At 33.9% G+C, this 27,059-nt stretch overlaps 1 protein-coding gene across 1 annotated transcript in view; it reads left to right on the plus strand.

The window, feature by feature from the left end:
- mmd (disintegrin and metalloproteinase domain-containing protein mind-meld) overlaps positions 1-19,757 on the plus strand; it is a 673,422-nt gene extending 653,665 nt beyond the window's left edge. The window contains exons 15-23 of the mRNA XM_088243654.1: positions 505-624; positions 1,558-1,735; positions 3,664-3,838; positions 9,862-9,967; positions 13,922-14,083; positions 15,075-15,149; positions 15,978-16,048; positions 16,240-16,930; positions 19,454-19,757. Coding sequence (XP_088099780.1) covers positions 505-624; positions 1,558-1,735; positions 3,664-3,838; positions 9,862-9,967; positions 13,922-14,083; positions 15,075-15,149; positions 15,978-16,048; positions 16,240-16,930; positions 19,454-19,757 — 1,882 coding nt within the window. The remainder of the gene's footprint in view (positions 1-504; positions 625-1,557; positions 1,736-3,663; positions 3,839-9,861; positions 9,968-13,921; positions 14,084-15,074; positions 15,150-15,977; positions 16,049-16,239; positions 16,931-19,453) is intronic.
- Positions 19,758-27,059: the final 7,302 nt, after the last annotated feature.

The raw sequence follows: 27,059 nt of genomic DNA on the forward strand, positions 1-27,059 counted from the left end.
AATATCATCAACCATTGTTTTTCTTATAATGTTGTATACATTTTTTCTGTATTGCTTTTGTTTTTCTTCATAAACAAAAAAATATTTAAAAAAAAAAAAAAATAGGTTCGAACGAATCTAATAAATGTCGATCCACTTTAATTTTACCGTGCCGTTTAGATAAAGATGATATGTCTGAAATATATTCTCCGTCGGATATCACGCGGCTGGTTTGCTTATTTAGAAATTCTTGTAATAATGAACAGACTTTAATAAAGGAAAAGATTTGTGTTTGTTTTTTGATTAGCATAATTGAATTATTTACAAAAACTTGTAACTGTCATATATATTATGGTATTAAACTCATAAAATTGACCGTTTTCTCATCTTACTTGACTTGACAGTATTAATATAAACGATCTTATTATCCTGAAAGTGCTCGTGTCAACATAGTATTGAACGACACAATTTGTAACGCTGTCAGAGAAACAATGTATCAGGATAAAGTATGCAATTCTGTTGTAGGAATGTTCGTTGTGGATCGCTACAATGCCAGTTAGGAAACCAGTACCCTGTTATCTCCGGAATGGACGACTATTTCACCAGAACCATTATATCGATGAAGGGCGTCGAGTTTGAGTGCAAGTAAGTATGATGAATTATTGTTGTTTGCCAATACGTTTTATGGAGTAATTGATTTGTAAGAAATATCTGACTGTTCAACCCGAATCAGAAGATTAAATATAAATAAAATATATTTTTATTATATAAGGGGTATTATTTTGTCTCAACCATTTAAATGCAAGACAAATTCAACAGATTTTGGAATGCTTTTGGGAAAGAAAAATACTGTCATTAGAGATAAGTTTGTTAAAGGATATGCGGAATCAAAAGTGGAATGGTCTCTCTATTAATTTTAGGCAGTGTGTTAAATTGTGCGAGATATCTCTCTTATTATACTATCTCTCTGATGGCGCTACAGCCCATATCGAGCTTTCGCCTCCTTCAACAGTCGCTTCCAACTCTGTCTGTCCTCAGCCGTCGTCTTCCAATTCGCCACCTGGTGAAGTTGTACTGCATCCTTTTTCACTTCATTCCCCTCTCTCAGCCTGGGGCTTCCGCGTGTTAATGCGTTTTACAAAATCCAGAAAATACTACAACAAACGTACCAATAAAGAGTAATTTATAATCGAAATATTTTAATACTCTTAGGGGCCAGTTGCATAAACAAATATTCAATAAAAAAAAGTTTAAAGATAAATAATTGTCACGTTTTTGTCGAAATGAGTTGTTTTATTTTACTTTTTCGTGAGAACTCTTTTGTACATTTTGACAAAAACGCAACAATTATTTAACTTGAAACATTATTGATCTTATCTTTATTTTGGATAATGGTTTTGATTGCAACACATACTAACGGGCCTTAATATAGTATTGTTATCCTTAAAAACATACTGCTGGATGGCGAACTTTGTTTTTTTTTATATTAGTTCACGAGATGTAAAGTTTTGGTAGGTTGGCATCGCTTTTCAAATTCTCTCTCAAACAAAGCCCTTAATCATATTATGTTTTCGCCAGATCAACGAGTGGAGCAGCTGGCCATGTAGAGATCCCTGACCACGGTCTCGTGAGAGACGGAACTCCGTGTGGAGATAACCTTGTTTGTGTCAATCAAACCTGCACCAGCATCTACCCCTACGTAGACCAAACCAAGTGCCCAAGTAACCTTAACAACTTGGAGTGCTCCGGCCACGGTGTAAGTATTTAGTTTTTAGACATTTGACTTTAAAATCTTTTGAAGACTATGAATTCGATTTTACTAATCCTTAATATTATATATTATTATTTTTAATTGAAATATGTAGCCAGTGTTAGGTTCTGCTCGCAAAGTCTGAAGAATTCAAAACTAAAATTAACAGCGTTGAGAACTTTATTTATATTAGATTTAAAACAGTATACAGTTCAAAATTTTACTACTGTTCTTGCCTGGTTTCACTGATCACTTTGCACACTGTTGATATGTCTGCGTCGTGCTATAACGATCAGAACGTTTGCCTACCATGCAACAGGTTTCGGGTTCGATCCTGGAAGGTTGACATAAAATATTTCTTTAAAAAGTGTTCTTACACTAGAATATTTCATAGGCCCTGTTCATAGTAATTGCTTCATTGGGTGTGGATAGGGAAACATTAACAATGAAAAAGCTTTTTAAAAATACTAAAAATTAAAAATGTAGAATTTAAATATAAATTAAATAAAACAGAAAATAAATACTTATCACAAATTAAAACAAAAAGTTCTTCACAAATATTTTAAAGAAATAAATTAACCTCGTTGTTTACCAAATTACCTCGTTGCATCAAAGTTCCTTTGATTGCCGTGTGAAGTAAAAGGCGTAATTTATTCGTATTTACAAAATTTCGACTGAACATTCTACCTATGATTAAAACTTTGTTTCGACGCTCTAGAGGGCTAGAGTATATAACTCTATTTGTGAGATTCTACCCAATCATTATTAGGAAAAGCCTAATAAAACATTTTAAATTTCATACATCTTTCCGACACTGAGAATTTTTATGGTTTGGTGTGTGGTCGAAGTATCTACATTGAAGAATCAGTTAAATACATTTCCTCAAATTAAACGTTCAAAAAAAATTGTATCTTATTTGTATTTTTGGATACAGACTTTTGTGAATAGGACAAATACGATGATACCAACAAGTAAAACATCGTATGTTAAAAATGCTTTTTTTCGTAGGACTTTTTCAATGTACAATACAAAATTTAAAAATATAGATTATACAAACATCACTCTGTCAGATTTAAAATTTAAACTAAAAATGTATTATGTAACTTAGTAGACATTATAATAATAAATATGTACATCTCCCCCCCCCCCTCCTTATCCTATCTTCAAGCATTTTTTTTTGTCCTTATCCCGCCCAATTTACAGTAACTTAATGTTCTTAAAATTAATATTTAAAAAATCTTTGATTATTGAGTACTTGAAAATAACATTTTTATATGTATAAATTGTATGTATTTATTTGATATGTAATATATATATTCTTTACTAACTTTGTATACTATGTGGAAATCTGTTATTGGTTCTGAGTTTATACACTATATCTGTTTGTTTACTAAAAATATGTATGTAGAACTGTTGATTTCCCTAATAAAATAAAAATAAATAAAATAAATAAATAAATAAAATAAAAAATAAATGAAATCAGTTTAGATAAATCGTAAAATCAGTGTACAAAAATGTTATGTGGGTATGACCAATTGAGGCGCTCAGAGCCATAAGAGCTAAAGCGACTTTTGACAGAAATTTTATTAAATCCAAGTATGTAGTTAGATTTTTAAAAATCTTTAGTTTTAAACCACACTAATTTAAGCGGCAATCAAATAAACAAAAAAATATTCAAAGCAAAGTTCAATTTTAAAAGAAAAAATGATGCCATAGAAACTGCTAAATTTGTATAAGCAATCAGTTTACATAATTTATTTTCTCTTCATTCATTTTACGAATAAATCGTTACATTTACTTGACTTAATCTAAGTCATTTCATAAACGTCATAAATGTTTGGAAGCCATTTTGCCAAAAACTATTTAAATATCGCTTAACTTCCTTTAACTCTTAGCGCCTCTATCTTTTTTCTATTTGCTTTTTTTAAACCCAGGTGTGTTCAAACGTAATCCGCTGCCACTGTGAGCTTGGCTGGGCTGGGCCCGATTGCTCCATCCCTCAGGAGATCACTATCGCCCCTCCCACGCACTGGGACCCCGTCACTCCACCCCCAGACAAGGCCAAGAGCGACCTCGAGATGAAGATGGAAAAAAAGGAAACACCCTACGGTGAGTAGGCTCAAAAATTCAACTATTCGCCATCACAATATTTGGCTCCAAGTATTTTAAGCGTGACAAGAAAATGTGGTTTTACCGTCAATCTTTTCATAAATAAAAATGTTTTTCTAACAGTACCAATATAAATGCCAAATATAATAGCACATGGAAGATGTGCCTAGGATCGTTTTTTTTTAAATTAATTTTATTTATTATTTTACGATAAAAAATATGTACACAATTGGTTAAAAAGTCTTCTTCACTAGTAACCAGCTTTAAAAGAGAACTGTCTAGTGTAGAGACTGTTACGTTTTGTTTTTTTGTTAATACGGGTTACTCAGTTTTTAAAACAACTTCTTCTATGCTTATATTGTTTTCTCAAAGCAACGTGTTCTAAATTAATCATTTTTTTGGGTTTGAAAAGAATCATAATGAATTAAACGATTTGAAGCAGATGAATGCCGTATTTTCAAATAGGTAAACTGTCTTAACTTTAAAATAGTATTAGTTTAAAAGATTAACACATTAAATTTATTAACATATCTGCATATTCATTTAAACATTGGAAATTTCGGGTTTATCTCACTGTTGTTTTGGGCCAGCAATATGCTTCAGTCAGATTTTTTTATCGTTTCATATTTCTTTTGCTCTCGGTCAATTTATTTAATATAACGATTATTTTTTTGTGGCACAATTTTTACTCTGATGGGGTTTTTTCAACTGGCGATTTAATAATATTATTTGATATAAAAATATAATTAACTAAACATGCGTTTTTTAAGAAAAATAAACAATATTCTTTATAGAATTTTCACATAAAATGGCCCTACAAATTCAAGATCACTCGCAAACAAGTGGAGGCGAAAATTACTTTATTTTAATTTTAAAGAAATATTTGCGTTTTTATGATTTACCCTAATATTTCAATTTTAAACTAGATTTATGTTAGTTGTAAAAAAACCTGTCAAATAAAACCGGAAACGAATTGTGGTAGAGCGTGATTCGAATCTTGGACCTTATGATCCGGAGTCCGCGACACTACCACGGGACCACAACCCTTTTCACTATGGACGCATTAATAATAATGTTAAAAAATAATATGTTAAAAGCATTAAATTCATCATAAAACAATCATGATAAATTTAGCTGATTTTTATAACGATATAAAGATATTTTTTTTCTAAAAATTTTCGCAAATAAAATGTCTTTGGCTATGAAGAATGGGAACTTTCTAAGCTCGTTTTGCCTTAGCTTGTTCTTAAGGTATAATTTATCCTAGCACTAATGTAATCAACAAACTTTTGCTTAGCCCTTGTCGGTGCCGTTCTTTCTTAAGTAGTTAGCGTTTTTAGTAGTTAACTCTTAAAACAGAATGCAAAAACATCCACAGAAGTGGTTTAATATGCAAGCGAGCGAGCTTTCACGTGCTTCGAACGAACTTTAAACTCTGACTAGATAGGAAAAAATGTTAAATTAAAATAAGCTTCTTTGTTTTTAATAACTTATTCATTTAAAATTTTATTTAAATTATAAAATCTGTTTTGTGATAGTACAAATTAGTTAAAATTAATCAGCTTTAGGATTTTTTTTTTATATTTTGAATATTCTAAGATTCTGAAATAAAGCTATATTAAATTTTTTTCATAGTTTGATATTTTTATGAAAAATTCTTAGTACAAAGAAATATTTATAATATTTAGGTAAATAATTTAATTTTAGTGCCATTTTCAATTTGTCGTAAATAGCTGTGCTTAATAACTGTAATATAATGAGTTGTGGTAGAACGGTGTTCGAAACTCGGCCCCTCGATCCACGAGTCCGCAACTGCACCGTGGGACCACAACCCGGTTCGTAAAATCTAGTTTGATTTTGATTTTATTTGAATTGGAAATATTAACAAACTTATTACATATTACCTACTTAGTTTCCCCGTACGATTAGAAAATGAAATTTTAAAGTACAAACCTCGTTTCGAGTTATGAGAACATTTTCAAACGTCTGAAACGTATCGTCTTGTGGGATATTGTCAAAATATTTCAGGCGTTTTGTCGTATGAAGATTAAGCTAAACAATTCACAAAAACAAACAAATCACTCTGCGAATTCGTAGGCGAAGATAATAAAATACCACACCACTCTTTTATTGCAAACAGAGTTTGCTTCCTCTACATAACTTTTCATGCGCGCACGAAGATCGTTCAGATTTTTGACATAAGCGCGTTTTGGAACAAGTTTCATTTTAAAAACCGTAAAACTCCACCTCTGTATTAAGTTTTGGTTACTATTTTCGAAAAGTATGAAATTCTACTACTAAAATAGAGATTATTTAGAAATTGGCTGTCAATTTTTCAAAGGCACTATATTTCTTAATCGCCCTATACTAACCATCACGGCGCCAATAGATGTCTCTCTTTCCCTTCTCAGGCAGAGGGCGAAGTTTTAAGTTCGCAAATTGTTTCCAGGCACCCTGTGGAGGGTCCTTTTATCGTCTGCTTTAGTGGAAAACTTCTGGAACGATCCACTCATGGATATTGATTTTATGGCAAATCAAATTAAATATTAAATACTTTGTAGGGACGCCCTTTAGTAGAAAGTTTGTCCCAAATGAGCTTGTTTGACCCCATTTTTATGCAGCCAATCTGTGGAAATTCGGAACTTTGAGAGCTTTTCCATATAAATTATATATTGATAAACGTACTCAGGTATTTACATTAATTCAAAGAATAAATATTTTCATGACTGACAGGTTGACACTTAGTTAGACCAATAACTGATTTCACCGCTCCCGCGACATCATCTAGTTTTTTTTGGCTGTGAAATTTATCATTTATTTAAATTGACGAGTCAAAGAAAATTATCGCAAAATGAAAATATTTTGGTAAAACCACTGAACAATCAATCATTAATCAATGGGTAAAACATAAGAACGTACAAATATATTTATATATATATATTTAATCTTACTTATTCATATTTGAAGAGCTTTTTTATACCCAATGGTGCATAGAGCAGTCAATTCGTACATCAAATGCCATGTATCTCGATTGTATGTTATTTGATATATGATTGAGGTGTTTAACTCGGCTTTATTTCATAGTCCCTGGACTGGCACCTGAAGTGGAAGCCTGATGATCTTGACTTTAAATTACAAATGATAAAGTTGGTTATTGTACCGATGCAATGCTCTATGTACAATTAGGTGATGATGATGCTGAAATAAAATAAACGACACTGATTCTTCGTAAGAAAACACTGCCAAAAAAAATAAAAATCTTATATCTGCAAATATTAAAAATACTGAAAATGACTTAAATGAGCAAAAATAAACACAAAAATGTTTTACGCTTCTTAAAATTATTATTATGAATAACTTATATAGCGTCATTTTGTAATAAAATACTTCAAAGGCGCTTTACAATGTTATTCTATGAGGTTGATTCTGCAAAGTAAACATTCTTTTCGTAAATATTTTCTCTTTTTTGTGATTCGGGTCAACGCTTTCAAATTGAAAACAAGATATAATTCCGCCCCCCGTGACAATCAAATTACACAAAACCGTAATTGCTGCATCATCCCTTGAGTTCAAACGCCATTTTGGGACAGACGAGGCATAACAAAGGCTTCTGCAACATCCCTTTGTCATTTGGACTCCGAAACCTTCAAACTAATGTTACGTTGTCGCATCAAGCCCTTTGTAAAAACAGAAATGCAAGGATTTCTGAATAAAAATCCAAATTAATTCAACTAAAAATGTTCAGAAAATTCAGTTTATAGTATTTCAGCTTTGCGATGCCATAATATATATTTAAAAAAAACGACATTTAAAGGAAAGGAATCATTTTTGACTGACCTGATATCGCGAGATGAAGGGATTATTTATAAATATGGATGTCTATTACGCATTTTATTTTCGTATCTTTTAATAATTTAATTACCAAAAAAGACAAATGTGAAATGTGACAACACAAATTGATACGATCTCGTAATTAACTTGAGTACGATAAGATAAACCATACTAAAATATGTTTTACTGCTTTTTTGTAAAAAAAATAAAAAAACGTTTTATTGAATGAGTTTATTTTTATATGTTTGAATGTATTTTATTCAACTACTGTATTCTTATTTTATTAATATATTATACATATAAAGTAAGTTATCTCTACATTGTTTTACTAAAATGACATATGTTTTTGTTTAATATAGTAGAATTGGCTCTGCACTATTTAGCCATTTTTATAGCACTAAATTATTATTAATATATTATTATACCTTGCAATTTTCACATTTGTATCAGTTTTTAGCTTTTTAAGTTAAATATTCAACTTCACTTACATTTTTTGAGCACTTCTCGAAAAATTGCTTAGACGGGGGTTTATCGGAACTTACTTGTTTATATTTTTATGTTTTTCTACGAAAAAAAAACTCCGTAAGTAAGTTATTTTTTCTGATTAAAGACAAACATCATTTTGGGTGAATCGATTTTGTTAATATACCCATTGCAAATTTAAAGTGTTTTAAATGTGAATTGAAACTAGTCGTTTAATAGGTTTACCTACAACACTTGTTATGTTAAACATAACATAATTGGTGGCCTCCGTGGTGAAGTGGTCAAGACGCTTAACTCACACACGGAAGGTTCCGGGTTCGATTCTCCGTGAGAACAAAAAATAGAATGTGATTTTTCTCAAGCCTGAGTGATCCGTGATGTAATTCACTACTGTTATTCTACTTCCTGGCCCGGTGCAAAAAAAACAATAATGATAGAAATAATATAAAACATTTGTAGTGTTGATCCATTCGTTAGAAATTATATTTGTTTATTACATAATAAATAATATGAACAATGTAAACATCTATCAATAAATATATTCACCAGATATAACAATAATAAAATATTTTTAAATTACCATTCGCACTATTCAGTACTTACAGATATTGAAACTATTTTCTTTAGTAAAATAATGAAGACTTAATTTCACTTGATACAAATGTGAATTAAAAATCTTTTTTCTGCTTTTCTTTTTTTATAAATTTTTATAAATTAATAAGTAATTATTTTATGGACTCGTAATTAGTTACTTAAATCGTGTTATGTTATTTTTCAACTCGATTTTTGAAGCCGGTATACAGAAAAATACGTGTATCATGTTGGTTGGCAGATGCTTGCCTACCGTGCTCTAGGTCTCGGGTTCGATTCCCGACATAGCTGATACTACACTAGAATATGGTGTTTTTACACTAGAATATTTCGTATTCCCTAGACGGCGCCTGAAGCGTAAAACCAATCATCTCACTTGCATGCAACATTAAGTGCGGAAAGGGGATGATGATGATAATCGTTTAAAATAAAAAACAAAATGGTAACGAGAAAACACTAAATTATACCTAGTTTGTATATGTATTAACAATTAAACATTTCTTTCCCATCACAAAATAATTTACTGTTATCACCTTGATTGCTTACAAGCTTACATTAAATTACCTAGAATACAGTATATTTATTTAAAAAAATAATAATTGAGAATAGAGAAATATCACATTTTTTTACATTTTTAAAGTAATAAAGGTCTATTAAATACTGTCCAGTAAAAAAAAATGTTTTACTAAATTATTAGTAGCATAAAAAATACTTTTAAATTTTTAATTTTTAATTCCCGCCAAAACGGTCATTCTTTTGGCCACGCCCCTTATATGTCACGATTCATGTTTATTTGTTCCTGGCCATTGAAATTTGTTTAGAATATAATCACAAATCTTGAAAAACAACAACAACAACAACAAAGGCCAACGTATTTTCATTAAATTTATTTTTTTACATTCATGTATGAAAACATTTCTCCACATATATTGATTGTAAAAATAAAATTTATTATTCTTAATCCATTTCATGCATTTTATCGACATTCGTAGTATGTGATATTTCTCTATTGAAATGTTTAATTTTAAAGCTCCGGGTTCTGATTTGAACGTAACGCCGTCTGCTTAGGTAATAAGGAAATGCTTTACCATAACATGAAATTGCCACTTGTTTTACAGGAAACGACACCAAAAACAAACTGAGCACGGTGACCATGGTCTTCATACTTGTCGCAGTTGTAAAGAGTGTCTTCATATGTTTTGCACTAATGGCGGTTTGCTACAGGTACTGTAAGCGACGCCCCTCGGAGCCGGTGGAAGACTACGATAATCCGCGAACTATCGGTGGAACACCACGCAACCGAAATATACTTAAATAATACCTGGATGGTGTCATACAGCCGCCTTCTTTGTATGTTGTGATGCTGTTGTCTTGTGATTGGCTGATTTGTACATACGCTCAGAACTATTCCGTATCAAAAGAACAATATTGACCAAATTGTTAACATTTTTAAAATCTACTCAAAGTTCAACATTTACTCAATTTGAACTTCAAATGAAGCATGCTCGCTGCCTTTTAAGGTCAATACTGTTTTTGATTTAACATGCAGAATAGGGCTGACATACAATAACGAAGAAGTGGGTAAGAGGAACATGGGCTTGCTCGAATCGCACAGAATTCACGTGTATCTTCTGCAGTATCATGTCAACAAAGGTTTGCCTATTTTTCCAAGTTTGTGTATGCGTAGTAAATTGTTTTCGCAATACACGCGGAAAACACAGCACGATTTGAAAAGGCCCTTGTTTTTTCCTCAGTTGGTGGATTCCTGGAATGCGGGGTTTAATGGGAATTCTAAAAATCCTATTTAGTTCATATCTAACAATAACTTCTTCTTTAGTTTTTAATTTTTGTTTGTGTATGAATGTTGAACCTCTCTGTCTATCTGTATCACGTATATTTAATTGTATGCCGGTATAAAAATGAAACTTGCTTTGATTTTTGTAGAACAAACCGGAAGCTAGCGGATTTTGGTTTAGAGTTATCGCTATTGATGTTGTGGCATCTTGAAAGTTTGGTGTTGTAAATGTCAATGGATACACATCGCTTTAAATGATCCATATTATTTGTTCGCTGTCGTAACAGTACGTCGATGTTATTCACAATGACCGCACCGCAATATCCCCAAAGTACGCGAGCGAGAGAATAACTCTAGGGGTTCTGAAGACTCTAAACAAAAATCCGTCTGCTTACTGGAAAGGTCCACCGAGACCGTATATTACAGGTGCAGAAAACATCTCTCGCGGAGGCGATGCGCTTTTTTCCCCTTTGTTTTGTTTCAGTAAGACGGATTTTTGCGTAGACTTCGTTCCCGGCCATGCATTTCTAGGGTTGTTCCCTCTAGCGGCTAAGGCTGCGGCCACGGCTACAGGCGCTTAGCAGCGCGGTAATACTCTTCTGATGATCCTTTTCTCTCTTGTTTCCGCCGCCCCCCGCCATGCGCCCGCTGCCGCCCCGAGCAGAGAACTATCATGGCTCTAACACGGTGTTTCTAGTGGGGATGCTAATGTCCGTGGTAGGGGGTGTTTTCATTACATTTGCTCTGATGGCTCTCTGCTACAGGTCAGTCGTAGTACACAAAAACTTCTCCCTGTGCCTAAGGTTAGTGAGCAGAAAACAGACCGAAGGTAGTTTTCACACGAATTTTTATTATTGTCCCTCGTATTTTTTTCACATAGTTATCCTTCGTCATCTTTCTTTTTCCCATTCTATATCTATTTAGCTCATTGTTTAGATGCCGTTCACTTAGCCGTGTTAGTGCAATGTCTGCCACTCGGTTCCAACAAGGCGCGCTCAATACACGACTTGTGTCTATTTAATGCCGGTCCGCGGCGTCCTAACGCTCACCTCATCTTCATTCCGATCCATCGTTTCCTTTCTTTAGCATGCCATGTTCGCTTACTTGTAATGAAACGTATTCGGATAGTCACCGCGGACGTAACACGAACAGAATGCTATCCTATGGCCCCGTACAACACAGTACAAGAGGCGAGTATTAAGCGCGCCCCTCGAACGACTCGGCTACCTATCTGTACTTGTATATCTTTGTGTTGATGTGTTGTCACGCTATGATCGTCGCACTGATGATGACTTTTACTCACACAAACTGTCTGATCTCCGAAGACTTCAATTCAATTTGTCTGATTATTTGGCGAATAGGTCATTTTATTAAATTTGTCATTTACCTGCCTCATTTAAATTGTTAATTGACAACAAAACTATGAAAAATGACCTTCTGTATTGTAATTCTCTTTTTTTTAATTCAAGACATTTTAGAAATACTTCACCTAGATTTTCGTTCCGAGATAAAATCATTGTACATTAAAATCCTCTTACAAATAAAAGCTTTCTAGAATCAGCAGAATAGCTTTGAAAATACAAGCCTAATATCAAGCACAGATTGAAAACACCGGACACGACAAACTAGTGACAAGACCTCGCGTAGTTAGAAGTCCTTCACCTTTCATCACTTTTTTGTTTGCGGTCAATAGTAAACCTCCTGGATAGTGTGTCTGTGAAAATCTGCCATCTGTTCGACGCAGCTAAATGTAACACTCTGTTCTACTTAGATGAACCCAGCCTTAAGGCCTGGGTTGAAACACGAACTAACATTCGGCTCTGTCGGTTCGGAATATCGGAATTGCTTCAATTTGAACTCGTCAACTGTCTCACGAGACAACCGAAGCGGATTTTAGTTCGTGTGAGAAAATATACTGAAACTTCAAAATTTTACAAGTTTATCATAAAACAGTTATCCATTGGCACTTTTCGTAAAGTAAAATATGTTCGATGTATAGAAAAGTAATTATTTGCCTAATATTTGATCGTGTCTTGTGATTGTAACATCGATTCCTCTCCTGTGACATTTGGAGTAGACCTCTAGTGTATGTAACAGTAACTCGTGCATGAAACTAAATTTGAGGTCCCTATCGAAATGTATAATTACTATGCTAACTGACTCGATGGCTTGTGTCGCTGTATAATTAATTGGCATTTTCAGTATATTTTTATTTCTCTATTTGTTACTGTCTGTTTGTTATTCTTATTTCAAAGAGTAAGTATGAATTTTATTTATGTTTATTTGATTGGTTTCAGGTAAAGTGTACTTCTACAAACAACATCACTCTGTCGTTAAGGACAATGTTGTTACTCAGCAATACTAACATGCTGAGCCTTGAAAATATTACTAATGATTGAATCGCTTCCTTTTTAAATCACCTATTTGTGTTGAAACTCACAAAACTTATCCTGGTATCAACCCATATTTTGTAACAACTTAAAAATTTTAAAACACAAATGTTATAAGAACATATTTTTCAAAGTATTTCTTCAAACAGTATGGATGTTTATACCAGAGGTAATGTTGATCCTATGAAATAAAATAAACTGCTTTTGATGTTTAAATCTTGATAATGATTGTGTAATTATAGTCTGAATGTGATAGTACAGGGAACGCATGCGATGTGTATGTAATTATCACTGAAATGTTCTCCATGTTCAAGGACTGTTGTCTACAAATGCACTTCCTGTTTAAAGGTGCATCTCTCTGTGGATTAGTGTAATGTTATTGTATATAAAGGCTGACAACATCTAGGTAGAATCTTTTGGAAAACAATTTTCTATGAGAGTCATAGAAAATTCTGTTCTTATCCTACAGAGGATGAAGTTTACTTTCAATTTCAAGAAGTCAAATGGAATTATTATCGTAGTTTTCCTCATCCTAAAAAATATCTACATGTAAAATAATTATTATTTGTATTGAGCAAAAGTCATTTTTTTATAAACATTTTATAAAGTTATTTGAAAATGTAATTTGTGATGAATATTCTCATTGTGCGATTAGTCATATAAATGCCCCTTGATTAAATGTCACTTTGCCACTCCCCCTATTTTACAATGAAATTCAGGTATTATCTGCTCTCTATTCGAGCCCTTTGTGTTGATAAGTATTTATTATTGGTCGTAATAATTGGCATACAAAATTTTCCCTTTTTATTTTCTAATTGATTACTAAATCTAATTCGGTCCGGTATTACGTGTTTCTTTCTTTATTTTCTTTTTCGTCCCACTTTCGCCATTTTGGTTCAACTTCCTTTCTCTTGTCCCCTCCTCTTTCGATTATTGTTTCATCACCGCGTTATTTTTGGTTTGTTTTATTCTGTTATCCTATTTTTCAACCAGAAGGAAGAGTTCCGTACTGAAATACGACCCGCCCTACGTTAAGAAGCCCATAGCCAAGAGCTTCCCCGGAGGATCCACGGGCTCCAACCATTCTCAAGAGGACGTCTCCATGGATGGAAGCAAGATGCATTCTTTCGGCAACATACCTTCCACGTTCGTCAGGTAAAGCATTCGCCATTATCTCATAGAGGTTTCACATTAAACCAACTAAATAGAAAACTAGCGAGCTAATATTAAAATAGGCTAGTCTACATACCGATTCCTTCATTTATTTCTGAAAGTTGATCGATGAAAACGAACGCTTGAAACAATATAAAATCCATTTTATGCTGCGTTGTAGATATTTTCCATTCTTTATTCATTTGTTGTAGCTCCCTAGATAGGTAAAAATCCGCAATATTTTTATTACAATATAAAACAATAGTTAGCTGATTGAATGATACCGTTTTGTTATTGGGTCTAAGTAGGTGGGTTTCAAACATTAAATATTTCACAATCACCCGCGTAATTTTTGATTGCTTTCAAAAGCTCGATTTAGAGGTCTACCTCTAAATCGAGAACAATAATGCGAAATAACAATATTCCAAAAATAAACAAAGTATTTCAAATTATCGTTTAACGTGGTCGATTGAAATTAATTTGCTAATTGCACATAATGACAATGCTAATTGCAAAGCACACAGCTTTCAAGCTTCTTTTACTATTTCGGCTTATAAGCGGTACACGACAATAATACAAAAAAAAAGGTTCTACCAAAGTATTTTGTATTCCTGATTGCGCTATTTTGTACCAAAGCTCAAGTGAACGAGTCGAATATTGTTTAGTTAGTGTCATTTTTGTCGTTCTAATGCACGAATGCTTACAACAGTCGAGGACCAAAGTCCTAGCCCGTTTAATAATAAAATTATTAGGCTCTGCGCTATTACTTTTGTCGGATATTCAGGTACGACTTTTGTTCACGACTGTCCATTATTTGCAATATCCATCCCTTTGACATTAAGTGTGTGTTGTGTTGGATTTTAATATGTGTTCGATGTTGATAATGAGAGTCTTTTCCCTTATGTGTGAGTGGCTTATGTTATGTTTCTGTGCGATAACTGACCTAGTGTGATAACCTACATAATGGTGTTTTATGTGCAAATTTGCCACGCAGCAGAGGAGATTCCCAGAGGGTTTTGTTCCGACACGGGAATCACACGGGACCCGGTGCTAACTCCTCTAGATTCCAGTAAGTCCTAATCTAACGGAATATTCCAATACATTACATAAACACACCGGTTCGGGGAGACACTGAATGTTTGCATAAGCAACTCGCTATTTCTGCTATCGAACGGGTACTGAAACTCCCTTCTAAATATATTCAAATGATATTCATCAAATTATATGAAGGTCACATGTGAGATGAACGCCTGATAAATATATTCTGAGTTGTAAACTTTCATTAAAAAACCTTACCCATAAATTGTTTAAATTTTGCGCTAAATGTACATATTTCATATTCCGCAGATAGAAATCAAAATTTCGCTTGAATCATCATGATTTCTCTCTTAACTTCTTTGCGTTCATATTTAAATAATCATTGCTTTTAGACAGCTTTTTCTTAAGTAGATTTCAAATAAGTATTCAAATTGTCTCTTCAACATTTGTTCGTCGGGGTTAGCTTATTGCAGAACCTTCTCCTTGCCATGAGTAATATTTCGTATCGTAATTATTTATATTTTTGCATTTGCTCTGCCTTGAATAATTTACCTGCAATACTCAATGTATTAATTTTAAGGAAATCATTACAAAAAATATAAAGCAAGTAAATTAATTGTGTTTTTTTTTAACCATATTAAATTTAATTACAATATTGAGGCAGTTTTAATTTTATCTTGCACAAAGTTTGCTAATTCTTGAGTCCAATAAAATTAATAAATTTGAAAATACTCGTAATGTCCGTAATATTAATATTAATATTAAAATACTTTCAACATAAATTCTTACTAACTTAAACATCCTCAATACTTGAACATCTTCCAATTTTATATTTAAATCTGTATAATTATTTTAACAGAGAACACAAAATGCAACATATGAAGAGAGTCGGTGTGGGATCGGGGAGTGAAGAAGATCCCACACATTCAGGTAATTTAAGAATTTATAAATGTCATTGAAATACGGTCAGCTTTGTTTATTATCAGATTATTATCAGATCCTAGTTTTTCAATTAAAGTATAAAGTCCCAATGTTTCATCCCTTTAATTTACCTCGCATTTGAACTCGAGAGACTTGGGACACATTAAGCGAATAACAATAAAGGATGCAAAACGTTTTAGGAGAAGAAGACACTGTGGCTTTTATAGATGTTGCACAAAACAATCCATCCAAACTTCCAGAAAAGGGAATACTGAAGAAACACGGCGGGTACGGGATGGTGATGGGAGACAGCAAGGAGAAGTGGGGAGACGACTCGCAATCGGACAACCTGGAGAACATGTCCCAGTCCGACAGCAACATGGGAGCCGAGCTTCTCGGAGGAGTGGGCACCATTTCGGAAGTAGAACGAACTCTCAAGAGCCTCAACGGCTACCACGAAGACATCTTAGAAGCTTTAAGAAACGCCGCTTCCCACAGAGGATCGAACGCGACGCCTTCGGGAAGCAGTAGTCTTTTGAGCGAAGAAATCCTTCGGAAAACCCTCCAAGACTGCGGATCCTACGAGTATAAGCGGACCAGTAGTCAGGAGAAGATCTGCGAAGGACCGCAGACCCATACGGTGATGGTGGAAGGCCCTTCGGGGTTGCATCATCGCCACGGGCCGGCCGAGGATGACGAGGACGACGACGTTCCTCCGTCCTGCGGACCCATTAGAATTAGGAACCTGGAGGATCTCATCAGACAACTTGAGCACCACTCCTCGCGACATATGAGCCCCAGCGGATCGGAGGACATCAGAATGTCGGAGACGGAAGCAGACAGACACTACAGGCTGGACAACTCGGCGCCTTGCAGCGAATCATCGCAAGGGTATGTTCATTTCAAAATACGTTTATAATAATTGGACGATGTTATGCAAACATGTGTTAAGCCACAACAACCTCAAATTGAGATAATGAGTGTTTAACGTCAGGCGCATTTTTCAAAAATACTATTAAAAATTTAGCTTGGCTGTAAAGTTCAATATATAAAAAGTACGAAAAAGGTTAAAAAGTTAAAAAAGGGTGATAACATTTTTATTTGTTATTTTTTCATATAAAAATTTAACACAAAACTAGACAGGACACATTTGTAAAAACAATAACGCAAAAATCTTTTTAACAGTGCAACTTCCCATAAAAATATATGTATAAACAAAATTAAAAAAATAAAATTCTTTGGCTTATTAATCCCACACCAAGCACAAGAGGTTTCCTATTTTTTTATGTGGAATTTGTTTCGTTTTCTTTGTGTTTTCTTTTGCCTTATGTATTAGTTTTGTTTAAAAAATATATATATTGAACGTGTTAAATAAATTAAATGTAAAAAATACATTAATCCATAATTTTTATCCGCAAAATTATCAATATAACATTTTTTATTGTGATTTAAAATTTTGAGTCAAAAAATTAATTATATTTATATAAAAGCTTCATATTCTAAATCAGACGTTAAAATACCTTGGGTTTTAGTATCAATTTTAAGAGGTACCCGAACTTTTTTAAAAGCAAGGGTGCCTGTCCGTAAATGCCATTTTATGGCTGAAATTAGTTACTAGATATCGATTTGATAGTAACTACCAGAAAAGGTATATATATACACATAATACATGGTTAGCACAAAGTGAAGGCTTGTCAGTACCGAGGTTTGTAAACAAGTATGGCCAAAGAACACTTCATTAAATAATTATTAAAATTTTCAATAAGATTCCCAAACAGATCTTAAAAGAAAATGTTAAAGAAACTTTAAAGAAAAAAATAATTAAATAGCTTATATGTAACAAGGCTTTATATTGATTATTATTTTATGTTAACAGTCATCTATCTATTTTTTTATACATAAATTTTGTGAAAAAATACGTATGCTTTAATTCTTAATAATGTTTATATTACTTTTTAAATTTATATAATTTCTCTAACGTTTTTCTTTGTGAAGGAAAAATAAGAAACCTGCTGACAAGCCGGATTCGTGGTTTGGTGGGTTTTATTATGTTTCCTTTTATATTTTGTTCTGTTCGTGTTTAGCTTCTTAAATAAAAATTAAACAACAAAAAAATATATATGAGTCCCCAAATTACAAAAAATTGCTACCTTTCCTAACAGAACTTGTGGGCAATTCCGGCAGAGAAAGTGTATATTGCGGGGTTAACACATTTTTGCAATATTATTTTCATATTACCACATATTGATGCAACAATACTTTAAGCTTCTTAAGGGGTTATATACAGTCAGGAAGCCAAAAATAGCGATTTTCCAGAATTTTTCCTGAGAAGACTTTCAAATTAATTAATGTTAAAATGTGTACACATATTATGAAAATATTTAAAAAATAATAATTTCGAAAGTAGTATATAGAAAGTAGCTATAGTATAGCCGATCTCCAGAAGCTTCTCTCAAAAATGGCGCCTTGGCGTGACTACGATATCTTTGGACTGAATTATCAAAATAAAAAAAAACAAACGGGCTTCGTTATAATAATGTATAATTTTGTAATTAATTGAAAGAATTAGCAAAATATTTAAATTTTTCTTTTTTATTGTTTTTTATTTATTACGTCTACAAACAATAAACAATACATACGACATTGGTATAATAGTCATATTTATTACTTTTAATTTTATTTCAACAGAGAGGGAAAACATTTTTAAGAAGCGATATGGAAGTCTAGGCATTTACTGGGCTTGACCGTTTGACCTTGGAAGTTGTTCACAATGACCTGTCATTATGAACAACTTCCTAGGGGGGTAATCCAGCCAGTCTGCAAGCATTTGAACATACTCAAACATTGTTGAAAAAAAAAACTTGGTAAAAGAAGAAGTATAAAAATTGGAACATTGTTTTCAGGCGTTGCCTAGTAGGTGATTTGGTTCAGCCGGATGAATCTCACCCACTTGATAAAGGTTTTAGCTCTTTTACTTCACAAAAGTCAACAGATGGATCAGTTGAGGAAATGTGGATGTTCAAACATGGGCAGAAAGGTGAATGTTACACAGTGTGTAAAGTGGCCACTTAAACCAGCCAATGACAGGTCATAAGCCCTGTAAATTCCTAGACTTCCATATTCCCTTCTCACAAATGTTTTCCCTCTCTGTTGAAATAAATTTAAATATGAACAAATTCCTAGCGAGGAAATCCAACCAGTCTGCAAGCATTTGGACATACTCAAACATTGTACAATTTATTACGTTTAGATACTGTTCATGCGAACACAACATGCTCAAATAAGTTTTTAAAAAGTTAATATTTTTTTTTAAATTTCTTTATACTAAATAAAGGTTTATAATTTTTTTAAACCACGTGTGTGTGTAGGTATGTAATACGAGTGAAAGACATGTGATTTACTTGCTTACAGCAGTCGATGTCGAGGCCGTCCAGAGGAGGACGCGCGCTTCGTGTACGGGCGGTACCGGCACCCGTCGCAGCGCGCGCCGCCGCCGCCGCACGTGCCGCACGCGGCGCACAGCCCGCACGCGGCGCACGGCGCGCACGCGGCGCACGCGCCCTACCCGCCGCACCACGCGCTGCGCGCGCCGTCGCCGGGCCGCGCGCGCGCCGGCCCGCCGCCGCCGCCGGACGACGAGGCGCTGTACGAGACCGCGGACCGGGAGCGGGCCGGCGACCCGCACCGGATGCGGGACCCCCAAGACAGCGAGAGGTAATCCGACCTCGTCAAACTAAATATTCGTGTTTGGAACACCCAAGGTCAAACCGTGCTAGAGCGGCGCTGCACTTCACTTCACTTACTGAACGCGCTATAACTGCAAGAGTGCGGCAATGCGCGTCATTTTACTGACCATTTTCATTTTTGGTGTCGAACAATATCTATAGTCGTGTACGACTCTTGTGATTATATTTTTAAAGGCCGTGGTTCAAAATTCCTTTACACGCAATGATGTAACATCGTGTTACCCTAAGCAAAAGATATAATATTTTGAAAGTTAGATATTTAAAAAAAAAATCGTAGAGACATACTACTAAAAAATTCCATTTCCATAATTAATAAAAGTTATAATACAATTTAAGCCTGTTAAAGCAAAATAAATACGCCGCGCCGGTCATATAACTAGCGCGCCCTCTAATTTACTGCCAATAACCGACTGATTGAAAGAAATTCTGCTTTTGATTTTGTCTCTTACACAAACACCAGCCACAGAACAGCGTGTCTGTCTTCCTTGTTATAAGTTATATTCTTGTGGTCTATATACAGTAAAACAGATTTATTGTGGTACCGTGATGCCAAATCACTTTCATTCGTATAAATATTATTCGCATAGTGAGGATAAACATTTTCGACATTAAAATCCGGTATATTTATACAAACTTCACTTTGCTTATCCGATGTGAAAATGTCTATTTGAAGATTACAAAAAATACAACTTCATCATTTATATAAATACGGTAGATATATCAAGTCTTGTATCCTATGAAGACTCGACTAACACCACAGTCGCACAAGAATTATCACAGTTTCTTGATATCAAAGGTTCTGGGTGCACGATATTCCCAAATCATACATTGAAAGAGAATATTGCATTCTTCATCATTATCCCTCTATTCGCACCCGAAGAAATAACAGAATTCGTGAAATTCAAAAAAAAATATTGACAACAGTAAACTAAAAGTTTTGTTCAATTACAAGACGTAACCTAAAACGAAATATAAAAAAAACACAAAAAACTTAGGAGAGAAACTTCATAATGTCAATAAAAGAGGAATGGCATATTTAAAAAAAATTCAAACTAAAAATAAAGTAGGATGTAATCAAATGATTTAAGAAGTGAGTAATAATCGCCTTGTGACGAAACTAAAAAATACACAAAAAGATTGAAGAAACGAAATGAGATAGCACGAAAAACAGTATTACCAATTATACATCAAATCCGGAACGAAATTACAATCAGTTAACATAAAAGAGCTGGTAGCTGAGACAGCCCCAATAGGCTCTGAGCCCTAATGTGCTCCTCGTAAAGAGCTTCGGTCCACGGGCCAGGAAGCAGAGCATAATTCTCTGACAAGAAGTACCTGGTCAGTACCATGCGAAGGAACTGATAAAAGAGTTCTCGCAAAGGTTTGCTTTCAACCTAATAAAGCTCAGCCGAAATCAAGTAAAGGTTATCACTAGAGCCCGCCCAGGGCACTGCAGGTTGAACAAACACCTTGCTAGAATGAACCTTTCCGAAACTTCTAGATGTAGGTTCAGCAGCGCAGATGCGGAATCACTTGTACACATTATATTTGAATGTGATGCTTGACATCATAAAAGAAGCCGCATCCTCGGGGGATCACCGGTTAAACCTGATGATTTTAAAGAGCTCGCTCCCTATCTAATAGCTCGATACTTTACGGATTTCGGCTTAGAAGAGGAGATTTGGCAAAATGAGAACGCTCACCTTCTATACAGTGGGCAGGCTCTTTTAAGACCTGGGCTTGGGGGGCGAGAACTATTCACAGGGACCCGTCATAATAGATCTTCATAGATCGTAGTGACGTCAGGAGCTTGTATAGCGCTCACTCACCCCTACCCCTAAGAATAAGAATACCATAAAATAAATAAAACAAAAATATGGGATTTTAACAAGTAACGTAGAATAAAAATATCAAATATTTTATTATAAATTAATATTACACCAATGATAAGGAAAACTTTGCCAGTTAATTAAACGAACCAGGGCCCCGATTATAATAGAAAGTTAACAGAGTTGTCTTCGACTGTCTATAAAGAAAAATCAATATTTGTGTACGAAAATGGGTATATTTGCATGAACATTCAAGTGTATTCATCGGTAACCTATGAACACGCTTAAAAGAAAAAAATGTATGCATATTCTGCTTTTTTAAACAGAAAACTTTATTTAACTTTGTAGATAAAATTTGAGATAAATGTTAACTTTCCATTGAAATCGGGGCCCATGCCTAAATATTTTATCCTTCCGGAAGCAATTCACCCGCACCGCACTGCGTTGCGCAGTGCGGCGCAGCGGCGCTTGAATGCGGTTTGACCTTTAATTAAATGTTTTTTTTATTTTTATTTACATAGATATTTGGTTATGATTTATTTATGAAAATAACCGCCGTTGCTACAGAAAAATACAATATCGGCAAGTAAACCAAAATTATGGGCATTATACACAATACACACATACAGGGCCTAGTCCCTTTTATGAAATACAAACTTACCTACACCGGTTTTAATAAGTTGCAGGTTATCGCCGACTGTTACATGTTAGAAAATTCGGCCCTTCAAGCCTCTTATAATCGGCCCCGGAATAATTATATTGATATTATTCAGAATATCTACTTGAAAAATCTGATCGGGATCTATAAAAAGCAAATGCTGTTTGAAAACATTCAAAAATAAACTTTTTTTACGCACAAAAAACAACACCCTTCCATTTTTTTTGTATATGCATTCTCGTCGAATGCAACCCTGGTAAGTCAACGAATAAAACATTTATGCTCCTAACTTTTTTTTTACATATTAGATTGAAGATTTTAATGAAGAGTCTACGAACACGCGCAGCGTAAAGATCTACATTTAGCTGAAAACCGCACGTAAATCGGTTAATCCGTTTAGGAGGAGTTCATTGACATCACACGTACAGAAGAACGATATATATAAAGATAAATCCATTATTCAAATATCAAATAAGACAAATAAAGTAAACAACAACACAAAAACAAATAAAGTAAACAAGTTTGTAACAGTATAGAGAAAAATAAATAGAAGAAAATGATATAAAATTGTTTAAGCAAGAGACAAATTAACATTAATTGAATGTTAAAAAGTAAACGAGGAAGACATTTTACAATTTTAGTTTAGTGTGATACATTTTTTTTACACACTGAAATTGTTTTAGACTTTTTGTAGATATACGAAAAATAAATGTTTTTTTTTTATTTTGTTATGCATTTTTGTTTCGTCTTTATAGTATTTTGTTTCCTTGTCAAACACAAGAGCCAAACTCTTTTTTGGCAAGTTCAACCTTAAGTGCTTTTTTAAAAAATATATATATTGTTTTCATGCTAATAAAAGTTTATTTGTAAAAAATAAAAAAAGGATATAAAATATAGTCACATAATCAAAAGAAAAGGTTTCAAAAATAAGATAATCGAAATTTTAAAATGTGTGGCATCATTCAATATTTTTTCAAACATTTTAGTTGTTTTTATGATTTTAGTAGGTAGAACGTACAAGTAAATAACACATAATTATTTGCGAAAAAAAAAGACTTTGAAAAAGTGACATACTTCAAAATATGACTGCCTTTATGCTTATGACGGTAGTATACCAGTCCGACGACATCGCAAGAGCGGCGAAACCGATCATTGGTCTTTCAAACAAAGTGGAGTAAAGAGTCAACCGGTCATTCATGAAAGCCAATCAATCAAAAGAACTTTTAAACAAAGTAATCAATTAAATGTAACTGAACTCTTTAAACTAGAATCCTTAAAATTTATTCATAAATTAGCCACTGATGTAACTGTGGAGGAAGAATTAAAACTTGAAAAAACTGTAGTAAACATGAACGCGATACGAGAATATCAGAAAAATATCATATACAACCTTTTAAAACGAGAAAAGGACAATTGAGACTAATAAACCATGGACTGAAATTATACAATAAACTACCAGACAAAACTAAACCAAAGACTCAGACAACCTTTACAAAAGATGTTAAAAATATTATTATTAACAGTAGAATGTGAATTTAAAAAAAATATATATTTTGTTAAATGTATGTAACCCGTAAGGGTTTATCAATGAAAATTTTTAATTAAAATATATATATATATATATCAGTTAAACAGCCCTAAAAAATATAAAAGTTGCGTACCGTTTAAATTACCATTTCTTTATTAACGTGTTGCTGACTATAGTTTCGGGGACTAACTCGTCGTGAAATAGAACAAATGTAAAAAATAACAGAAATGGAGAACATTTTAGAGAAGGAAATATGGAAGTCTAGGCATTTGCAGGGCTTATGACCTGTCGCTGCCTGATTTAAGTGACCACTTTTCACACTGTAACGTTTACCATTTTACCTATGTTTGAACATTCATATTCCTTCAATTCTTCCATCTGTTGATTTTAGTGAAGAAAAAAAGCTGAAACCTTTATTGTCGTGAAGATATTTATCTAATTGAATTGTTTCACATTTTAAGCAATGAAAGTTAAAAAACGTTTTGATTAAATAATAATTTTAATAAACTACTTTTTCCAAATAAAATAGTATTTGAGTTCTAATTATTTACGCAGCTATTTCAATTTTCCGACCATTTCCTAAAAGTCGTAAATAACTTGTTCTGGGAAAATGGGAATTGAGTTGTGGTAGAATGGAATTTTAATCTCGTTCGGGTCGTACCCACCTTTGGTCCGTAAATCCACAATACAACCCCGAGTTCCACGGAACCACAACCTGGTTCTTTAATATTATTTCATGAATGCCTCAAATTAATTTCAGGACTGATAACCGTTTTTATAAATAAATGTTTGTGATAGGCACTATTATGCACTTTTTACATGATCACACTATTTTTAAAATATCGAATTATCATATTTACTACTGATTTATTTATCAATGGTAGGTATTTTCAGATTACACCCGTACACGATTTCAACAATCTGAATGTGTTATTTACTATGTATTATTTGAAAAGCATGTTTTTTTATGACCTGGTAGAAAATTAGTTTGTTTAGTGCATAATGTTCTCAAAGTTAAAAAATATCAATGAAACACGTTGAAATACATAAGTGAATGGCTTTTTAGCTGAGTTCTTAGCGTTTGTTTGGCTACCCGAATTATAATATTACACTAGGTATTGATTATCTACACAAAAAATAAAACACTTAAGTTTTTTTGCCATGATTTGATTCTAAATAATCGAAAAACACACAAACACAATCAATTTTAAATGATTTTACATTAAAAATATTTCAGTGTGGTAAAAATATTTTTCAAAATTAGTTTGTTGTAAACAGTAGAATAATTTAAAATGTGGACTCAGAAGAGAAAAAAATATTATAACCTTTATAATCCTCACATATAATATACCGATTTACAATAAAATCAATTTGTAAAAATGTATTAAATCAAATGATATTAAAGTATTTTGTTTGTTCGGTATTGAAAAATTGGGAACATTATGCGACGGCAGTTCCCCGCCGAGTATCGTTAGTTCTTCTTGTCATTTTCTAGTGATGAATTTATTCAAGCTCAACAACAGTTAGCCCGGTGGGCGAGTGAAGACGCCCTGCCGGCGGGGGCGGGGGCGCGCGAGTACTTCCCCTCGCCGCCGACCAGCAGCTCGGGGCGCGACGAGGTCACCGTGGTGGCCGGCCCGCGGAGACCGCCCTCCGACTCGGACGACACGGCCCCGTCGTCCTCCTTGTCCGGCCCGGAGCCGCCAGCCCCGGCGCGCTTCCCCGAGTACAAGCACTGACCGCGCGGGCGCGGTGCCGCTGCCGCGCCACGCGCCTCTGACGGCCGCGCGGGCCGCTAGCGCCCGACAGCGCGCGCCGGCGGCGCCCTGCGACGCCACGCGCCGGGCGCGCCATCGCGGCCGCGCTCCGCGTCGCCACCGCCGCCGCCGCCGCCACCGCCGCCACCGCCGCTCCGAACAGTCTGGTACAACGCTGTTCTTGATAAACATTACTTTAGGAAAGCGATGAATTTCTAACTAAACTCACTCGATCGCATCATCAAGTATGCATCTGTCGATGGTCCAACCGAATAAAGCCGTAAAGCGCGTTGCATGAGTGTACTTGTACATGGCGGATGAGGCTAAAACGTCTGCCTTACGAAAGGAGATTCCGGTGAGATCAGAATTATTTTATCTGATTTTTAACAAATCTAGGTTTAAAATTTAATTCGTCAAATTCTAAATGCTACTCCGGATTTGGAATTTCGTCATACATACCAACGATTGTGTAGTGAATAATATTTTCAAACAGCAGTAATCTTCATACGGGTGTAATTGCAAAAAAATGTGTATTAGAAAAATACCAATATCCTCTAAATCTGTCTATCTTTTTGCGTTACATAAATTTGTGTTTTGCTTTCTTCCCTTGGATCGTCGGCGTAGATGTATCATAAAGATAATTTTCAAAGCAGGACTTCATTTATCAATATTACACATTTTGTTAATCAGTACTCTTTTTTATGTATAAATCCACACTCTTTGAATCTAAAAGTTTAGTCCGCGATTGTAATTGTATATCATAAACAGCTTTGTGCCCAGAAAATTTGCTAGCGATTAGAATGTTTGTATTCAAAAGCGATCATTCAAAGTACCTATTGTTTTACATTGTAATGGAATTTAAAATTATATTTAGTGCAACGAACTATACAAAAACATTTTTTGACATAATCATTGGTGATTTTAGATTATAAAGTTTGTGAATCTTTTGAAGATATTAATTACAATATTGGAAGTTTAAATTTTGGTAACTTTAAAAAAATTTAAATACACTTCTCATCTTCCAATCTATTTATGATTCATATTTTGTTCCTATGTGTAGTATTGTTTTGTTTCTTAGGTATTTTGATTGTGAACATAAGGTTAATATTATAATTTCAATAGTAATTTGGTTTCTATAACTAAAGATCTCTAAGTCTAAAATGAAATTTTCAGACTTATTTTGTAATTAAAAGAATTAATCGCTTTATTCAAAATACAAATGAATGACACAGTGTTCAGTAAAATGAAACCACCCGCCCATGAACCTTTATATCCGAAACTTGCTGACTTAATTAAGGAATAAAATAAACTCGTTGAAATGCCGTTAAATGGTCAATAATCGTATGAACTCTCCGGGAAGTAAATGAAAATAGTGGTTCTGTATCAGGAAGGGTGTTCAGTCCACACACGAATGCTGTCCAAGATAGTTAAGTTAACGACAAATGTAAATATAATATCGTGTATGTCTATCGGTGCATCTTTGGAGACTATTTAAGTGTTTC

The sequence above is a fragment of the Micrasema longulum genome, unplaced genomic scaffold (genome assembly GCF_059751315.1).
Source record: "Micrasema longulum isolate JH-2025_06_02 unplaced genomic scaffold, ASM5975131v1 h1tg000222l, whole genome shotgun sequence".
In the NCBI taxonomy this organism is placed as follows: Eukaryota; Metazoa; Arthropoda; class Insecta; order Trichoptera; family Brachycentridae; genus Micrasema; species Micrasema longulum.